Genomic DNA, 18,142 nt, shown 5'->3' on the forward strand with positions numbered 1-18,142 from the left:
ATCTTAAAGTGCAGAGAAAAAAGTAACCTTGTATGTGCCAAATAATTCAGTAAAAAAAGTTTTGTTTCTCAAAACTTCTTTACCCTCCATTACTTTTTCTCTTTTAAGCTTTGACCGGCTGGCATCTTTCCTGCACTTATATTTCTGGAAGCTTTTATATTTAACTTTCAGTTTAATTATACGGGAAGTCAAGTGTGTGTTTTAAGTTGGTCCTAGAAGTGTTTGCACTTTAAAAAATTGAACTAGAATGTGTTAGAAAGGTGAAGTATGAAACTACTTTTGTACAAGGTCTAAGCAATTTATGCTGATTTGAAATGTTAACTGCAATTAGTTTCTATTTTGTTTAGATTTTAAGTGGTAGAGAAAAAAGTAAGGAAATATTTGTGTTTTATTGCTAACTTTGTCTTATTACACAGTGTTTTGTCTCCTTATAAAATGCCTACAAAGAAGTATTGGTTTACAAAAAAATGGAAATATCAAATCAATACTAGAGCAAAATAAGTTAAGAACATAATACTAGATGCGTAAATTTATGAAAAGCTTTGCATTTCAGTGCAGCTGTAAATTCCTTGCTACTGAAGGAGGAAAAAAACCAGGTATCTCAATCCTTATGAAAGGAAAGTAAGTTTCTATGTAGTTATTATTTCTAAATAAAATTTCATGTCACTTTACATTGAGGAGGTTGTACTAATGAATGAGGTAATGCTTTCTGAAATAGCAGGAAGCTAATGAATTAAAACATGTCTCATTCAGAAAAGTGTGGCAGTTTTATTTAAAATAAATTACATATAAGAAATGTTTAAGATAGGGTAAATGTATCTTTTCTTCATGTTTATAAAAGCAGTTTCACAATTTTAGAACAGTTCTCTGATTCAACTTATATATTCATTACCTTGTTTCAAATAGAAGCCCTGGTAATTGCCCCCCCCCCCCACTTTTTTTTGCCAGTCCTAGCACTCTACTACTTAAGCCACAGTGCCATTTCCAACTTTTTCTGTGTATGAGGTACTGAGGAATTGAACCCAGCATGCTAGGCAAGCTACCACTGTAAAGTCCACCCCAGGAGGGTGGAAATATGCCCCCATATGTCTAAAGTCTCTGCCCAGTATCTGCCTTATGTAGGTAACTGGTATACCTAGAGGCAGCCACCTCCCCTCACCTGGCCACACCTCCCCTCTCCTGTCCTAGATATCACTACTTGCTACTTAAATGAAACTTAAAGCTTTGAGATCCTGGATTGAATTTGGGTAGGAAATTGTTAGTGTCGCCGTCAATGTTTTTCTTAGAAATTCTGTTTAGCCTCTTTCCCTCCAAAGGAAGATATTTATAGTCTACTTTAGAAGTGAACTTTTAAGCAAGGAGGACAGTGTTTGTAGAGTAATATTTATTATATTTCAGTTTCCAAGTACTTTAAATTAGCTGAACAATAATCAAATTGCTAATGTTTATAAATTACTATAACTTCACTGCTTATACTCATCCTTATAAATTCACCATATAAAATTCACACGACTTTTACTGAGCTCATCCTATTTCTTAGCCTTGTTGCCTGGGCTTGGATCTTTGTTTTAGGGAAGCAGAAGAGATCCATGCATCCCACTTCCAGTAGTCATTTCTAACACCTCAGTGGAATTCTGGAGACTTCTTTTATGTTACCATATGTAATGTGGTGTGTGTGTGTGTGTGTGTGTGCATGCATGCATGCTCATACCACACACACACACACACACACACAGAGACATCACACATTTAAATTTTAAGAAGTCTTACAGAATTGATCAAGCTGTCCTTGTACTCTTAATCCTCTCCAACCTCTCCAGTAGTTGGGATTTCAGGTGTGTGGCGCCATGCCCAGAACTTTATTGAGTTTCAACTTTTGAGAGCCAAATGATACATTAAATATCACATGTTTCATGTGTTCATCTCTATTACACATAAATTGGCAGGAGGGGACGAGCTACATCCTTTTTAACTTGAAAGCTATTTCTTAAAGTGAAAATGGTAAGAAAAGTATTGGCTGTTTTGGTCATTTAATTTTGACCATTCCTTCTTGTATTCTTAGTTCGTTGTTAATATGGGTAGATTTCTTTTTGAAGTGGCTTAGTTTTACCCTGATTATTCAATGAGGAGATTAGGAACAGTCATAGTGTAGAAGCAGGAAAGTTGATTGAAATGAAGAGGGGTGAGGATGTAGATTAGTGTTAGAATGCTTCTGTAACAGGTATAAGGCCCTGGGATTGATCCCCAGTACACCAAAAAAAGAAGGAAAGAACCAAGGATAGAAGGAAGGAAAGGAAGGAAGGAAGGCGGGGGAGAAAGAGAGAAAAAGAAAGGAAGAAAGGAAGGAAGGAAAGGAAAGGAAAGAAAGAGAAGAGAAGAGGAGATAGGAAGGCAAGAACAGAAGATATTTAGATGGATCTTTAAACTTTTTTTTTTTTTTTTTGGCCAGTCCTGGGCCTTGGACTCAGGGCCTGAGCACTGTCCCTGGCTTCTTCCCGCTCAAGGCTAGCACTCTGCCTCTTGAGCCACAGCGCCGCTTCTGGCCGTTTTCTGTATATGTGGTGGTGCTGGGGAATCGAACCTAGGGCCTCGTGTATCCAAGGCAGGCACTCTTGCCACTAGGCTATATCCCCAGCCCCTAGATGGATCTTTAAATGGAAGCAGTTGAGGAAAATGAAGCGGCCACAGAGCTATCCTGCTGTTGAGAACTGTAATTGCAAATTACTTTGGTATAACCCTCATCTTTATGAACCTGTTATTCAATTAAATACGTATTAGGAATTATCCAAAATAACATAGAGTTTGTAATAAAGCAATGAAATACATGTGCAATATCTATGAAGTTTTGTTTGGCTGGGTGCCAGTGGCTCATGCCTATAATCCCAGCAGCTCAGGAGGCTGAGATTTTACAATCTCCTATTTCAGTCTATTGGTGCTGAGGATTATAGGATTGTTGTAGTCAATAACTGATTGGTATTATTGATTCTAATGCATTGATACTAACATATACTTATTTTAATAATTTTTAAATAAACAACGTAAGCGCTAATGCTGAAATTTTTACAATGCAAGTTCAACTTAAGTTTAACACCTATATATACTTTCAAAAATAAGTAGTTATACAAAGAAGTTTCAAGTCAACATGTTCCTGCTTCACTGGATTTTGTTGCTTAGTGACATATATAAATGGATGGTATAATTTGATTCTGAGACCTCTCTTTGGTGATAAAAGCCATTGCTTTATTTAATAAATTCTATAATTTCAGAAGATCTAAAGTGCATGCAAATATAAGAAACACTTTCATACAAGATTGATCACAAGAAAAAAAATCTCTGTACCCCAAAGAGTTGTGTGGCACAAAACAGTTCAGCTTCAAGGCCACACAGTATAGTGCCAGTACCTTAGGGTTAGCTTAAAGCATGGTTTATATTTTGAGCAATGAAAATCTGAGTTTAAAGATGGTCAGTCTCATTTGTGTGTGAGTGTGTGTGTGTGTGTGTGTGTGTGTATGTATGTGTGTGGTTCTGGCTTAGAAGGGCCTTGTGCATGCCAGGCCAGTGTTCTACTATTGACCTCAATATTATAATAATATTATTATTATATTGAGTCAAATTAGTCTTAGTTTTAAATTTTAATTTATTTTTTCCTCTTTTTACAGATCTAATCCATCTGTGGAACTTGTAAACATCTTTTGGTAGTGGAGTCATTTTCTGTACAATGAAGTCAACAGCTTTATTAAGCAAGTGTTTGCATGGTTCTGACTCATCTCCAATGGTTCATGAAGCTTGAGATCTGAGAATACAGGAATTTCAGTGATGACAATATGACTAATAGCAAAGGAAGATCTATTACTAATAAAACAAGCGATGGTCCAAGTAGTGGAGGAGGTTTGGTAGACTGGACTTTAAATTTAAATACAATTCAATCTGATAAGTTCTTAAACTTAGTGTTGAGTATGGTCCCAGTAATTTACCAGAAAAACCAGGAAGATAGGCACAAAAGAACAAGTGGCATTTGGCAAGATGGATTATCAAATGCAGCACAGACTTTGAGTAACCGATCTGAGCAGCACATGGAGTATCACAGTTTCTCTGAGCAACCTTACCATGGCAATAATGGGCATACACCTTCAGGCTCTAGCCAGAAGTATGACGACTACGCTAACTACAACTACTGTGATGGAAGGGAGGCTTCTGAAAGTACTGCCATGTTACGGGAGGAAGATCTGTCTAGTGAAGGTGGCGATGATGTCATTATAGAAACAACTCCCAAATTACCAAAGGAATCCAGTGGCATCATGGCATTGCAGATTCTTGTGCCATTTTTGCTAGCTGGTTTTGGCACAGTTTCGGCCGGCATGGTTTTGGATATAGTTCAAGTGAGTTTGCATCCTTAACTGCACTATCTTTTTAATCATTCCATTCCTGATTAAAATGCTTTAATGGAGGTTTTGAATCTCAGACATTTTTTATTTTTGCAGAGTCAGGGCTAGAACTTGGGGCTTCCTGCATGGTAGGCAAGTGTTATGCCACTGAGCTACATCTCCAGTTCCACAAAGGTTTTTAGAATTTAAAATGGGTGTTTGATACTACATTGTATGTGTATACCAAAATTCATTTTTATTATTGGTGTTCTAATAAATATCCTTTTAAGCATATGTTTACATACTTAATTATTACTTTCATAGTTTCATAGATTAAAAAATGAAATGTTTGGGTATTAGAATATGTGTATTTATGTACAATTTTGTAGATACTTTAAAACTGCTTTCCAAAGTTTGTACCAGTTTATACAAATTATAATTTCTCTTTATTTTTAAAAAGACATTGGATATTCATTGGATATTCTTTTGGTTATTCTTTTCTTTTTGTTTTTTGAGCTTGTCAGGACCTGGGTGCTGTTCCTCAGTTCTTTTGCTGAAGGCTGGAGCTCTACTACTTGAACCACAGCTCCCTCTCTAGGTTTTTACTGGTTAATTGGAAATAAGAGTCTCCAGACTTTCCCATCCAGGCTGGTTTCTAACTGTGATCCTCAGATCTCAGTCTTCTGAGTAGCTAAGATTACAGGTGTGAGCCACTGGCACTCCGCCTAGGAAGGGTTTTTGAAATGTAATGTGTTTTTTGTTTTTTGCAGTCTTGGAGCTTGTCCTCTGGGCTTGAGTGCTATCCCTGAACTCCTTTTTGTTCAAGGCTAGCACTCTACCATTTGAGCCACAACACCACTTATAGCTTTTTCTGTGATTAATTGGAGATAAGAGTCTCACAGACTTTCTTACCTGGGGTTGGCTTCAAACCGTGATCCTTAGATTTCAGCCTCTTGAGTAGCTAGGATTACAGGTGTGAGCCATGGGCCTGGCAAGGTTTTGTCTTAAATTGGTTTCTTCTCAAAATGGAATTAAGACATACCCCAGACTGTTCAAGAAATAGCAGAGGGTGTGGGTATATTTTGAGTTTACTTATGAATGTTAACCTTATTTTGAAGTCACTATATACATTTATTTTACCCTGTTCAAACTAGCCATTCATGAGTAGACTGTGAGCCTGAGCTCAACCAATCTAAGCAATGTGGGATGGAGTGAGGGCAGCCTGCCTGCCTGCTTGCCTGCTCTGTGTGCTTGCTTGCCAGTTTTGGTTGATGGCACACCTTTCTGCAGAAGTAAATTTTGCCTTGCTGAGACAGTTCTTTATTTTTGTGCCTATCGTTGTGACTATAACACTTAGGACAGGTGCCATGAGCCCTTGTACATGGCTGAGATTTTCATGCTTCTAAAGTTGAGCCCTGTAGGTTAGTGTCTTAAAATGATGACAGGTAAAATGTAGTCCTGAATTATGTCCAGGATTTGATTTTTAAAAATACTACATACCTCCTAGATTCATTATGAAGATTAAGTGAATTAGGTCTAAAGAAAACTGCCTGTGGCAACCAGTGAGAATTAGAGGTTGTTAGCTTTTATTACACTTGTGTCCATCATCATCATCATCATCATCCCTATCATCTCTGCATATTGAGTTGTCCTCTAACCAAGATCCTTCCATCCCACTTCCTGTGTTGTTTGGATTACAGGTATGGCAACTATGCCTGGCCTTCTCCAATACGTTGTAAGGCACATCCTTAGTTGAGATGGACCTTGGAGGGATTTCCTTTATGAATTCTTCATAGCAAAATTTTAAGGAAGATTGTTCTGATACGCATTGCTAAAATATTTCTTTCTTTTTTTTTTTCTTTTTTGGCCAGTCCTGGGGCTTGGACTCAGGGCCTAAGCACTGTCCCTGGCTTCTTCTTGCTCAAGGCTAGCACTCTGCCACTTGAGCCACAGCACCACTTCTGGCCATTTTCTGTATATGTGGTGCTGGAGAATCGAACCCAGGGCCTCATGAATATGAGGCACGCACTCTTGCCACTAGGCCATATCCCCAACTGCTAAAGTATTTCTTTAAACAGCCTTTTTTGGAAAAAACAGATTTATTTTTACTCATCTGTCTTAGTGTTAGTGACTAGATATATGCTTGTGTTACTTTTTTGGCATGAAGGTAATATGTTCATAAAGTTTCTTACAGAGAAAATCACCTCTTCTTATTATTTGTTAAATGTCATTTGTGTTATTAAGATATTACCATTCTCTTTCAGTTCAGAGTGCACTTTCCTGTCTGCTACTCTCATTGTCACAGTGTATCTCTGATGGCTAGACTGGGCGGATATTATTTTCATTTTATACACAAACACATTAAGATCTGAAAGATAACGTGGGTTGCCCTGCTGAATAGGTCAGGTTTATGCCTAAAGGCACATATTTGATTTCCATTTTGGACTTGTTTTCATTATCCTGTGTTCATTTACCTTCTTATCCCCATAGCCTAAAATAGGAGTCGGAACATGGGACTACTTAGAACTCCTGAGGTCTACTCTTAAAACCTGGGGTTTGAATTCAAGGTCTTACTTATATTTGCTAGGTAAAGTGCTCTACCACTTGAGCTATACCCTCACCCTTTTATTCTTTAATTATTTTGGGGATAGAGTTTCTCTTTTGTGCCCAGGCTTGTATAGACCATGATCTCCTATGAAGGCTTCCCTATGTAGCTGGGATGACAGGCACAGGACACCATACCCACATTTTTTTTTTCATACCCACATTTTTATTAGTTAAGATGGAGTCTCACCAATTTTCCACTTAAGCTGGCTTTCAACTCTGAATCTCTGGTTTCTGAATACCTGGAATTCAGGTATGTGCCATCATACCTAGCCTTAAGTCCTGTCTTTTGACTTTGGGAATGTCATTTAACTTCTTGGAACCTTTATTTCTACATTTATGAAATTAGATAATAATGCCACTGTTGTAAGTAGTGTTGGAACTAAGATTCTAATCCAGATGATTTGGGTCACTGCACTGTCCCTGGCTTCTTTTTGCTCAAGGTTAGCACTCTTCCACTTGAGCCACAGCGCCACTTCTGGCTGTTTTCTGTATATGTGGTGCTAAGGAATTGAACCCAGGGCTTCATGTATGGGAGGCCAGCACTCTTGCCACTAGGCCATATCCCCAGCCCCCCAATCCAGATGATTTGGTTCCAGGGCCTGTGCTCTTAACCACTAGCGTGCTCTTAACCACTAACTATATTAACTTTTGCTATTATAAGGTTGGATGTGGTGGTTCACACCTGTAATCCTAGCACTCAGGAAACTAAGGCAGGGCATTGTGAATTATAACCCTATCTGAGTTATATATAAGGAAGATCCTGTCTCAATAAAACAAGTGCTGTTGGGTGCTGGTGGCTCATGCCTGTAATCTTAGCTACCCAGGAGGCTGAGATCTGAATATCATGGTTTGAAGCCAGCCCAGGTAGGAAAGTCTAAGAATCTTATCTCCAAATAATCACCAAAAAGCCAAAAGTAGAACTATAGCTCAGAGCACTAATCTTAATCAAAAGAAGCTCAGAGATAGTGTCCAGGCTCTGAGTTCAAGTCCCAGAACTGGCGTGCATGTATGCACACACACCACACACACACACACACACACACACACACACACCCCCCAAGTGCTAGAGATGTTGCTCAATGGTAAAATGCTTTCCTGCCATGTGCTGCATAGTACTAGATTTGATTCACAGCATCGCAAAAAAAAAAAAAAATTAGGCTTATATAGCATGTGGATGTAGAATGGCAGCTATCTCTCCAACTGAGTCTTCTTGAGTAACTTAGAGCTTCAGAGGTCGAATGGTTGAGGTGAAGCTGAAAGTTCACTAGTTCCTTCAAAACCTAGATGCAAAGTTTGAAAAAAAAAATAGCACTATCATATTTTAAAAATGTCTTTGCTTTAAGCACTTTTTAAAAAGATGGTCCAACTTTTGTTTTCATGTTTTTACAGCATTGGGAAGTATTCAAAAATGTAACCGAAGTTTTCATTTTAGTTCCTGCTCTTCTCGGCCTCAAAGGGAATTTGGAAATGACATTGGCATCCAGATTATCCACTGCAGTAAGTTTTCTCCTACCTCAGTTTATGTAAATCACTCGTGCTAGTTTCTCTTTAAGCAGAAGAGCTTGTGTCAGGAAGAGGCTGTTTTCTTCTCTCTGAATGTAGGAGCTATGCTAAACAGATTTGACTTACAATACTCTGAAGCTCTCAAGGCTGTAATCTGGTTTTACAGGCTTTACTTTATCACCGGAAGAAGTAATATTCTTGCCCCCTTTAATTCAAAGCATTCTAGCAATTACTGTCATGTTTAAGATATGGGGTAAGGCAGATACTGAGAGTCTCTATGATACTATGGCTGGTAGAACAGTACTTAAACCTTTTGTGATGTAAATGTAATACATGTTTACTGTGAAAACAAGAGAAGAAAGAAAAGGTAGAAAGAATAAAATCGAAAGCTACCCCTGCTTCTCTACCTAGAGAAAACTACCCCTGCTTCTCTACCTAGACACAACTACTATTAATATTTGGTTTTGCTTTTTCTTAATTGACTAGGAGTATAGCTCAATGATAGAATGCTTGCCTAACATAGGCAGGGTCCCGTATTTGATTCCCAGTATTTCCAAAAAAATTCTCTGTACTTGAACATCTGTACTTATATATAGTAAGTATGTCATAATGCATGTGCATACTATGTACCCCCAAAGAACTGGAATCCTACATCTTCTTTTTTATTACGTGTAATTCCTGCTTCAAAATATATCATGATTGTTTTTCTGTGTCAGTAAATGTAGGTCCATATCATTATGTTTTTTGGCCATGCGCTTTTATGTCATATAATGCTACCTTATTTAATTCATTATCTATTACTGAATATCGATTGATCTATCTTTCTAATGTTCTGCTATTATAAAAACAATATGACATATATTCTTTTATATTTTTGGTGGTGGTTTGAACCCAAGGCCTCTCACTTGTTAGGCAGGTGCTCTATTGCTGAGCCACACCTTCAGCCCTTTTACATAATGGTTATTTTGAAATAAGGTCTCTATTTTGCCTAGATACACACCTGTACTGCAGTCCTTTATTTTACTTACCCTGCTATAGCTGAGATAACGAGTGTGAGCTACATGCTCAGCTTCTTCCATTAAGACAAAGTCTCATGAACTTTTGTTGTTGTTGTTGTTTTGGCTTGGGCTGACTTTAGCAGACCTTAGCCTTAGGTGGGATGAAAGGCATACACCATTGTACCCAGCTTTTGATTGCCTTAAACTAGATCCTCTCACTCTCAGCCTCCCAAGTATCTAGGATTGCAACATGAGCCATTGTGCCTAGCTTATGATGAATGTTCTTGTAAGTACATTTCTTATTTACTTTATTTTTTAGAATATATTATATTTGACTATATTAAAGTAATAGGTCTAGAGTTTTAAATCTTTTAAGAGGTTTAAGAGTTTAACATGTTTAAAAATACTGCCACTGTCAGAATTTGTTTTAGAGCTGCAAAAGGGTATCATTATATCACCATAATACTCCTTTAAGATTTGCCATTGTGGAACCAAGTGATGGTTAAAGCCATCAAAAAAGTATAATAGTAAGCCGTGTATGAAAAGAAACTTAGATGCTTGAAAGACTGAAGTGCTGGCTCCCTTTTTTTGACATGAGTGCCTCTGTGGCCTGTGAATATCTTCAGTAATAGAAAGGTGAAATTTTATTATGAAATTATTAGATGCCAGAACTTGCAGCTAACATAGCAGGTAGAAGTTGATGGAAGAATCTCATGAGGATGAACCCACCAATCTGAGCATAAATTCTCAGCTGCAGTATTCTCCAAGCTATCCCCAAAAGGCTAGGCAAAAAGCAAGAACTGCTAGCTAGAAGAACCAGGTGGGGAGCTGAACTGCTCTGCACTGTGGAAGAAGGTCTCATTTGAGTCAAAGAAAGTTGTTGGCCTGCTAGGAAGAATACACAGTAACTGTGGGAAGAACATTGATAGTATCCAGAGTCACTGCAGCATATTATCAACACTATCATTTTGTAACAAACATTAGATATGGAAAGAAACAGAAAAGTGTCACCCCAAAGCATGATGCACATCTAGCCAATGAAGAGCGACTCCCAGTGGGCCCAATGTTGAGTCATTCCACGCAACTGGTATGCATATGTTCAAAGAACTGAAAGAAAATACTTTCAGAGTTAAATCAGTATCTTAATGAGCAAATTCGTTGGTGTCTCTGCAACCTACTAGCCTCTTCCTAATAATTTAAGATTAATTTAAATTATTGCAAAGTCTTCATCAGATCATGCCCTCCTATCTTATCACTTTACAATGTCTTGGTGACTGGCTAAGTACCATCAGGTCAATTAGTCTTGTAAAAGTAGAACTTCAAAAGCTTTTGGGAAAATAGTCATGCTTCTCCCTCTCCAATTCTGAAAACACTTAATGAGTTCATATCATCCTAAATTACTGGACAGTAGAATAGATGGTACATGACAGGAGGGAAAAAGTTGATTTTCTGTGTCTTGCCATAACCCCACCCAATCTCAGTGCACATTTTACAATACTTGTTTTCTCCCAAGTGATAATTTCTCTTTATTATTACTTTTAAATCTGCTTCTAAAATTCTTTTACATTATACATTGTTTTAATTTGAAATCATTTTGTTATATTAAAAGGTTGTTCATTCAGACTTCTTCATGGAAGGGGCATAGAGAATGTGATCTTCATTTATAATACAGATAGGTTTAACACTTGAAAGTTGTACTCCAGTCTGGTTTAGCTCAGAAAACAGAGTCATGGAATGTGCTGAAACTATATGGAATTAAGTAGCAGAATGAAGCTTAGGGCTGGGAACATGGCCTAGTGGCAAGAGTGCTTGACTCGTATACATGAAGCCCTGGGTTCGATTCCCCAGTACCATATATATAGAAAATGGCCAGAAGTAGCACTGTGGCTCAAGTGGCAGAGTGCTAGCCTTGAGCAGGAAGAAGCCAGGGACAGTGCTCAGGCCCTGAGTCCAAGGCCTAGGACTGGCAAAAAAAAAAAAAAGTAGCAGAAATGAAGCTTACACAAATGTAAGTATGTTGCAGAAGTAAAGGAGAATCAGAGAAATGACCTGAAACCCTGGAGCAGGGCTTCAAAGCCTGTCATATGTATCTTGTAGCAGAGGCTAGAGGCTTGTCATGTCTGACTTCCTATCAGAAGCAGTGGCTTCTGCCTTGATAAGCCCTTCAAATTTTAGTAAAATTCCTGTCATGGACAGACTACAGCCTACAACTGGCTTTTGAGGAATATAGCACTGGACCCTAGAAAAGGCCGGTGCAGCAACAACCTTATTGTACTTCTATCACCCCACCTTCCTTGATTTCTTCCTAAAAACCCTGTTTGCTCACAAAGCAATTCTGGAGTGCTGACTTCTTATACTTTGTGCAGTGGCTTATGGAATCATTTTAGATTGCTTTGTACAGCTATAGACATCTTCCTACAAATTATTTAAAAATAACACTTAATTTTTCCTCTGCCTGCTTTTTGAACTCTAAACCCAAAGTAGATTCAGTTTTTAAACATCTTTTATGTTATTGCTCACTTGAGCAGAGCCCCACACTTTTAGTGCTACAATAATTTAAGACTGCACAAATAATTATTCAGGAAATACTGAGAAAGCTCAGAATTTGCATTTATTGTATACTTTGAGGAGACAACTGAACAGAATCTTTTTTCCCAAGATGACTGAGGAAAGGTTGAGGTTTCACTTACCCTGCTTGATTGAATAGTCTGCTCATGGGAAAAAACTACCCAGAAATCAGAAACTTTATTTAGCTCCTTCTTTACCCATTCACTTGTCGACTTTAAAAAAATATTTGAGGGGGCTGGGAATATGGCCTAGTGGCAAGAGCGCTTGCCTCCTACACATGAAGCTCTCGGTTCGATTCCCCAGCACCACATATATGGAAAACGGCCAGAAGGGGCGCTGTGGCTCAGGTGGCAGAGTGCTAAGCCTTGAGCGGAAGCCAGGGACAGTGCTCAGGCCCTGAGTCCAAGGCCCAGGACTGGCCAAAAAAAAAAAAAAAAAAAAAAAAATATATATATATATATATATATATATATTTGAAATCCTCGATGGTAAAATAAATGAATAATTGAAATAAACCTCAGTATAAAATTTTTACTAATGAACATTTACTGCATTCCAGTGGCTGCATTAGAAAAACTTGGCACATTTAGATACATACCTTTTGGATCGTAGGTAGAGAAATATGATGTTGTTTATAGAGCAACTGACTATATGAATAATAGCCTCATTCTGGAGAATATCCTTCACTTTAGTGGAAACATATACATTTTAATAGTTGAAGTACATGACCAAAATTTGTGAACTGAATGTATTCTAATTGCTAATGATTTTTGTAATGATTAAAATACAATCTATGTACAAATGACTGATTTGTTTATATCTTGTTTTCTGGTCAATAATTTTTCAAATTACAGTAGTTGTAACATGGAATTAAATGCTAACAGCTCAAGATTATGTAATTACTTTTACTGGGCCTCAATACACAGATTTGGCATGTTAAGATCATAGTTGATGATGTTAGTTCTAAAACAACTCTGCAAACAGATGGATAATGGTAACAGGTCCACTAGTATCTGAAAGCTAGTTAAGTGAAAAAAGAAGTCTCAGCCATGCTCAATGTTAGATACCACTCTGGTAGTGAAATAGGAATTATATTAAAAGTACAATTTGCACTTGTCAGATTGACTGAAGACTCATTTTATACTTTGAAACATAATAGGCTATTTAAACAGAGCAGATAGCATATAGATTACTGGATTCATGGAAATATCTTCCTTCACAGGTAAACATTGGGAAAATGGACTCACCCATTGAAAAGTGGAACCTAATAATTGGCAATTTGGCGTTAAAGCAGGTAAGTAATGCAAGACTTCTTTATAGGCCTTAGTGTTAACTGTAGGAATGCAGTAAATGTTAGTACCATGAAGTTTACCATTTAATTATTTCAGAAAACACCAAATAGTTACTGAATATCTTTAAAAAATGATGATATCAATTGGGTGCCAGTGGCTCATGACTGTAATCCTAGCTACTCAGGAGGCTGAGATCTGAGGATCATGGTTCAAAACCAGGCCAGGTAGAAAAGTCCCTGTGAGACTCTCATCTCCAACTAACCACTCAAAAACCAGAAGTGGCATTGTGGCTCCAAGTGGTAGAGCATCAGCTTTGAGCAAAAGAGCTCAGGGACATTGCCCAGACCCTGAGTTCAATCCCCACAGCTGACCAAAAAAAAAAAAAAAAAAAAAGATGATATCACTGGGTACTTATGACCTCTGAAAGTTACATTTCTAGAAACTAGTCAAGTTCTTCCAAGCATGAAAAAATAGACAAATATAAGAATACATCCTAATAGAACATAACCCAGAATTTGTGTTAATATTTATACAAACAATTGTTTAACATTTTATTGTTTAGGTGCTCTCTTAATACTTTTATGGTACTTATTTATTCTGAAACATAAAATTTCTATGTTGCTCATAATAGTTTGAAACCCCTAGACTTAAGTGGTCCTCCTGCCTCAGCCTTCCAAGTAGCTAGAACTATAGACATACACTGCTATGCCCCACTTATTTTACGTGGTTTTTTTTTTAAGTATATTGTTCATTTAAATGGAGCTCTTTTCTATGTATTTTTGCCAGCCATTTGTTTTGTTTCCCTTAATTGTTAAGTTATTAGTGGTTTTTACTTATTTATTTATTGATTTTGGCCAGTCCTGGGCCTTGCACTCAGGGCCTGAGCACTGTCCCTGGCTTCTTCCTGCTCAAGGCTAGCACTCTGCCACTTGAGCCACAGCGCCACTTCTGGCCATTTTCTATATATGTAGTGCTGGGGAATTGAACCCAGGGCTTCATGTATATGAGGCAAGCACTCTTGCCACTAGGCCATATTCCCAGCCCCAGTTATTAGTGTTAATATTATTGAATACATTCAATTACTGATTACATATGAACCTGACCATGAATTCTATATGATCTATGGCACTTTCTAATCTCAGGATCTTAGGTGAATGTTTCTTCAGTGCTTCCTCCATATTCTCCCAACTCTAAGCTGAACACTGCTGCTATCCTTTGTGCTTGCCTAGCTAATGTGAGCTTAGGGAAGGTTAGCTCAGCTAGGACATAAAACTGAGATAGTAGCAGTGTTCAGCTCTCATATAATGCATTTCAAAGATACATCCATGCAATTGCTTTTAAAATTGCAGGGTTGGAACTAAAAAGGGCTGGGATCTAACCATAGCTACGTTACCACCTCTATAACTTTTACCAGTTTACGTGACCTTTTTGGACTTCATTTTCATCTTTTAGGTCATAGTATGTTAAAGAAGATTTAATGTCCTTTTGGTTTAAACTTATTTGAAGATATGTAGAGGTGATAATCAAAACAGCTGACAATTGGAATGGAGATGTAGCTCAGTGATAGAGTGCTTGCCTCAGTAGGCAAATAGTCCTGAGTTCAATCACTACCACCACCACACAAAATAAAAAGAAAACAAGACTAAAGCCAGGCAAACCTCCCTCCCACTAGAGTACTATAAATGATATATAAAAATTTGAACATATATTTAATTGTATTCTTTAACTATCTTCAACTATTTTTTTTTTTTTTTTTTTTGGGCCAGTCCTGGGGCTTGGACTCAGGGCCTGAGCACTGTCCCTGGCTTCTTTTTGCTCAAGGCTAGCCCTCTGCCACTTGAGCCACAGCGCCACTTCTGGCCATTTTCTGTATATGTGGTGCTGGGGAATCAAACCCAGGGCCTCATGTTTATGAGGCAGGCACTCTTGCCACTAGGCCATATCCCCAGCCCACTATCTTCAACTCTTAATGAGAGTTGTAACCCATAGTTAAAACTATGTTGTAGTATAAAAATATTCATCATATTATCTAGCAGTTTCCATCTCAGCCTCTAATAGCATATTCATTCCTAGTGCCCCCCTTTCCTGGTTGTACTCTCATCCTGATTGGTCTGCATGATCATGAGAGAGGGATTTGCTGGTCCTAGCTATTGCGATCCAGTGCTTGTGTCTGCCTTACTCCACCAAGGGTGTATAAAAACAGGGAGCCCCAAGCAGCAACCTCACTCAATACATCGCTGGTGCCGGCTGGTGAGGTAGCAATTGGTTGGAGCTATTACTAGTGTACAAAAGAAAGGAGAGAGAAGGTGGAGGGGTGGGTGGGAGCTGGGAAAAGTTTACTCTGCAGAAAATTTACCTACTAAAATTGTGAACAGGAAGTGTTGGGTGCTTTACTAAAATCCTAGATCCTTTTTCATACTTGCTGCCAGCAGATCAGGGCAGGTTTGGGAGCCCACTATCTGAAGTAATATTAAAACTAAAACAAAACTTTTTAAAAAGATAATATAGCCCAGTTACCATAAGTATTTTCTCCTGACTTCTTGTGTATAATGTTTGTGTAATAAGAAGTGTATATGTTTTAAAGATTACTCATTGGTTTGGATTTTATCAAAATATTTTCAGGTTCAGGCAACGGTGGTTGGGTTCCTAGCAGCTGTGGCAGCAATTGTACTGGGTTGGATTCCAGAGGGGAAATACTACCTCAGTCACTCCATCCTTCTGTGCTCCAGCAGCGTGGCAACCGCCTTCATTGCATCCCTTCTGCAGGGTAAGCAAATAAATGCCTCATGGCTGATCTCCCTACATGATGACGACTTCTTTTTAAGTGGTACTTCTTTCTGATTAAAATGGCAGAAAAATGCTATTACATACTTTCAAATTTTACTTTAGATACATTTACATTTTATTCTTTATAAAACTTTCTGGAAACAGGCTTTTGCCACTGACTCCTGGCTCTAGGCACTCAGGTATAGTTTCCAAATAAGATCAGGGAATTTGTTTCTGTAAATTAAACTCCTTCCGAAGCTCCTTTCTGGAAAACATGTAGGGTAACTTATTGGCTTGTCGCTTGAGTAATAAGTGTTTTTAGTAGGCGAATTTTTATAATTTCTGTTCTTCTATCAAATAGTTTTAAAGCTTCAAGTCTCAATAAACAAACCATAACCTCCCCCAAACCCATTAAATACCTTCATTGTTTCTGTGGCATTACAAATACAGCATATTGTTGACTATAATGAGAAAGAATAGAAGATTAAAAATCTATTTGCATTAGAATTTCTCAACTAGGTTATCCCTTACCCCCTACATGAGCTTCTCAGCTAGATTATTCTTCCTCTGCCAACACTCTGTTGCTTTTTGGAGGCAGGGCTCACTATGAAACCCAGGCTGGTCTTGAACTCACTATCTTTCTACTTAGACTCCCAAATGCTGGATTACAGATGTGGGTCACCACAGTTCTTGGATTTCTTTCTTTCTTTCCCCTCCCTCCCTCCCTCCCTCCCTCCCTCCCTCCCTCCCTCCCTCCCTCCCTCCCTCCTTCCTTCCTTCCCTCCTTCCCTCCCTCCCTCCCTTCCCTCCTCCCTCCCTTCCTCCCTTCCTTCTTTTCATTACTGGGGTGGTTTGAACTTAGGGCCTAGTGCTTACTAGGCAGGCTCTCTACCACTACCACTTGAGTAAATTCCTAGTTCTTTTTTCTTTAGTTATTTTCATAATGAATCTTGTGTATGACCTGGGACCAAGATACTTGTATGAATACTACCCATGTAGCCAGTTAGTTGGAGATATTGTCTAGTAAACTGTTCTGATCAGGCTGGCTTCAAACTGTGATCCTCAGGATCTCACTCTGAGTAGCTAGGATTACAGGTATGAACCACTGGCACCCGGCTCAACATAGATCTTTAAATATACTCATTTAGAAAATAACATTTCTGTATGATTACATTTTATGGATTACTGTTGGAATTTTAAAACTTTGCTGCCATTCTAGCCTCTTTTTTTCTCTTTTTAATGGTATTATGAAAAAAGTAAGCCAAAATGATTGAATATAATATAATGTGAGGACATTATTTGATGTTAGAGAAAAATTCAACTTTTGCAGATTGGGCTTTGTGGGTTAGAGTAAACAAAACAAAATGAAGCCAAAAATTATACTGTTCTAGAATGACAAACTCTGTGACTTTAAGCAAGAATTCAAGCACTATTCCCTGAGATCTCAATTTCATTATTTACAAACTGAGTATGCTGGGATCAAAACATTTACAGTCACTTATATTCTCAAAGCGTGGTGATCTTTTCCATAGGTATATTTAGTTGACTTATAGTTAGCACATAAATGAAGTAACATTGAAAAATTTTAATGTTCTGTGTCCTCTTCATGAACTTACTGCTATGAGAGAACTTACAGTTGGGTTTGACCATAGATACCATCATTTTCTCCCATTTCTATGATTCAAAAAATTAAGGATCTGAAAGTCCAAGTACATAATTACATTTTTCTCTTCCTTTTCAGGTTTATACATGGAAATTTTAGGTTGAAAGACTATCTTTCACAAAGACTATTTCTTGTGTTCTGGACTGTAGTACTCAAAATTTAATTACTTCCTGTTTCTTAATACTTTAACACTTTAAGAAATAAAACAAAGCAAGCATTTCTGTACCACACATGAACAAGTAGATTTTTATTGGTCTTCTCAGTTACTATGCACATTAATACAACTCACCTTACATTTCATGCCTTACCTGAGAATCAAAATTTAAATCTTTGAGTTTGATACACACATACTTTATATCCAAGGTATTATATACATTGCTC

At 37.8% G+C, this 18,142-nt stretch overlaps 1 protein-coding gene across 3 annotated transcripts in view; it reads left to right on the forward strand.

The window, feature by feature from the left end:
- Positions 1 to 18,142, forward strand: part of Slc41a2 (solute carrier family 41 member 2) — a 79,227-nt gene that overhangs the window by 14,786 nt on the left and 46,299 nt on the right. For 2 of the 3 annotated variants that reach the window (XM_048356816.1, XM_048356806.1), the window contains exons 2-5: positions 3,660 to 4,379; positions 8,361 to 8,468; positions 13,263 to 13,334; positions 15,955 to 16,099. In XM_048356816.1, the coding sequence (XP_048212773.1) occupies positions 3,825 to 4,379; positions 8,361 to 8,468; positions 13,263 to 13,334; positions 15,955 to 16,099 (880 nt within the window). In that variant the 5' untranslated portion in view covers positions 3,660 to 3,824. Of the gene's footprint in view, positions 1 to 3,659; positions 4,380 to 8,360; positions 8,469 to 13,262; positions 13,335 to 15,954; positions 16,100 to 18,142 lie in introns of those variants that run through there. The other variant, XM_048356824.1, reaches the window with a different exon arrangement.

Source organism: Perognathus longimembris, chromosome 1 (genome assembly GCF_023159225.1).
Source record: "Perognathus longimembris pacificus isolate PPM17 chromosome 1, ASM2315922v1, whole genome shotgun sequence".
Classification (NCBI taxonomy): Eukaryota; Metazoa; Chordata; class Mammalia; order Rodentia; family Heteromyidae; genus Perognathus; species Perognathus longimembris.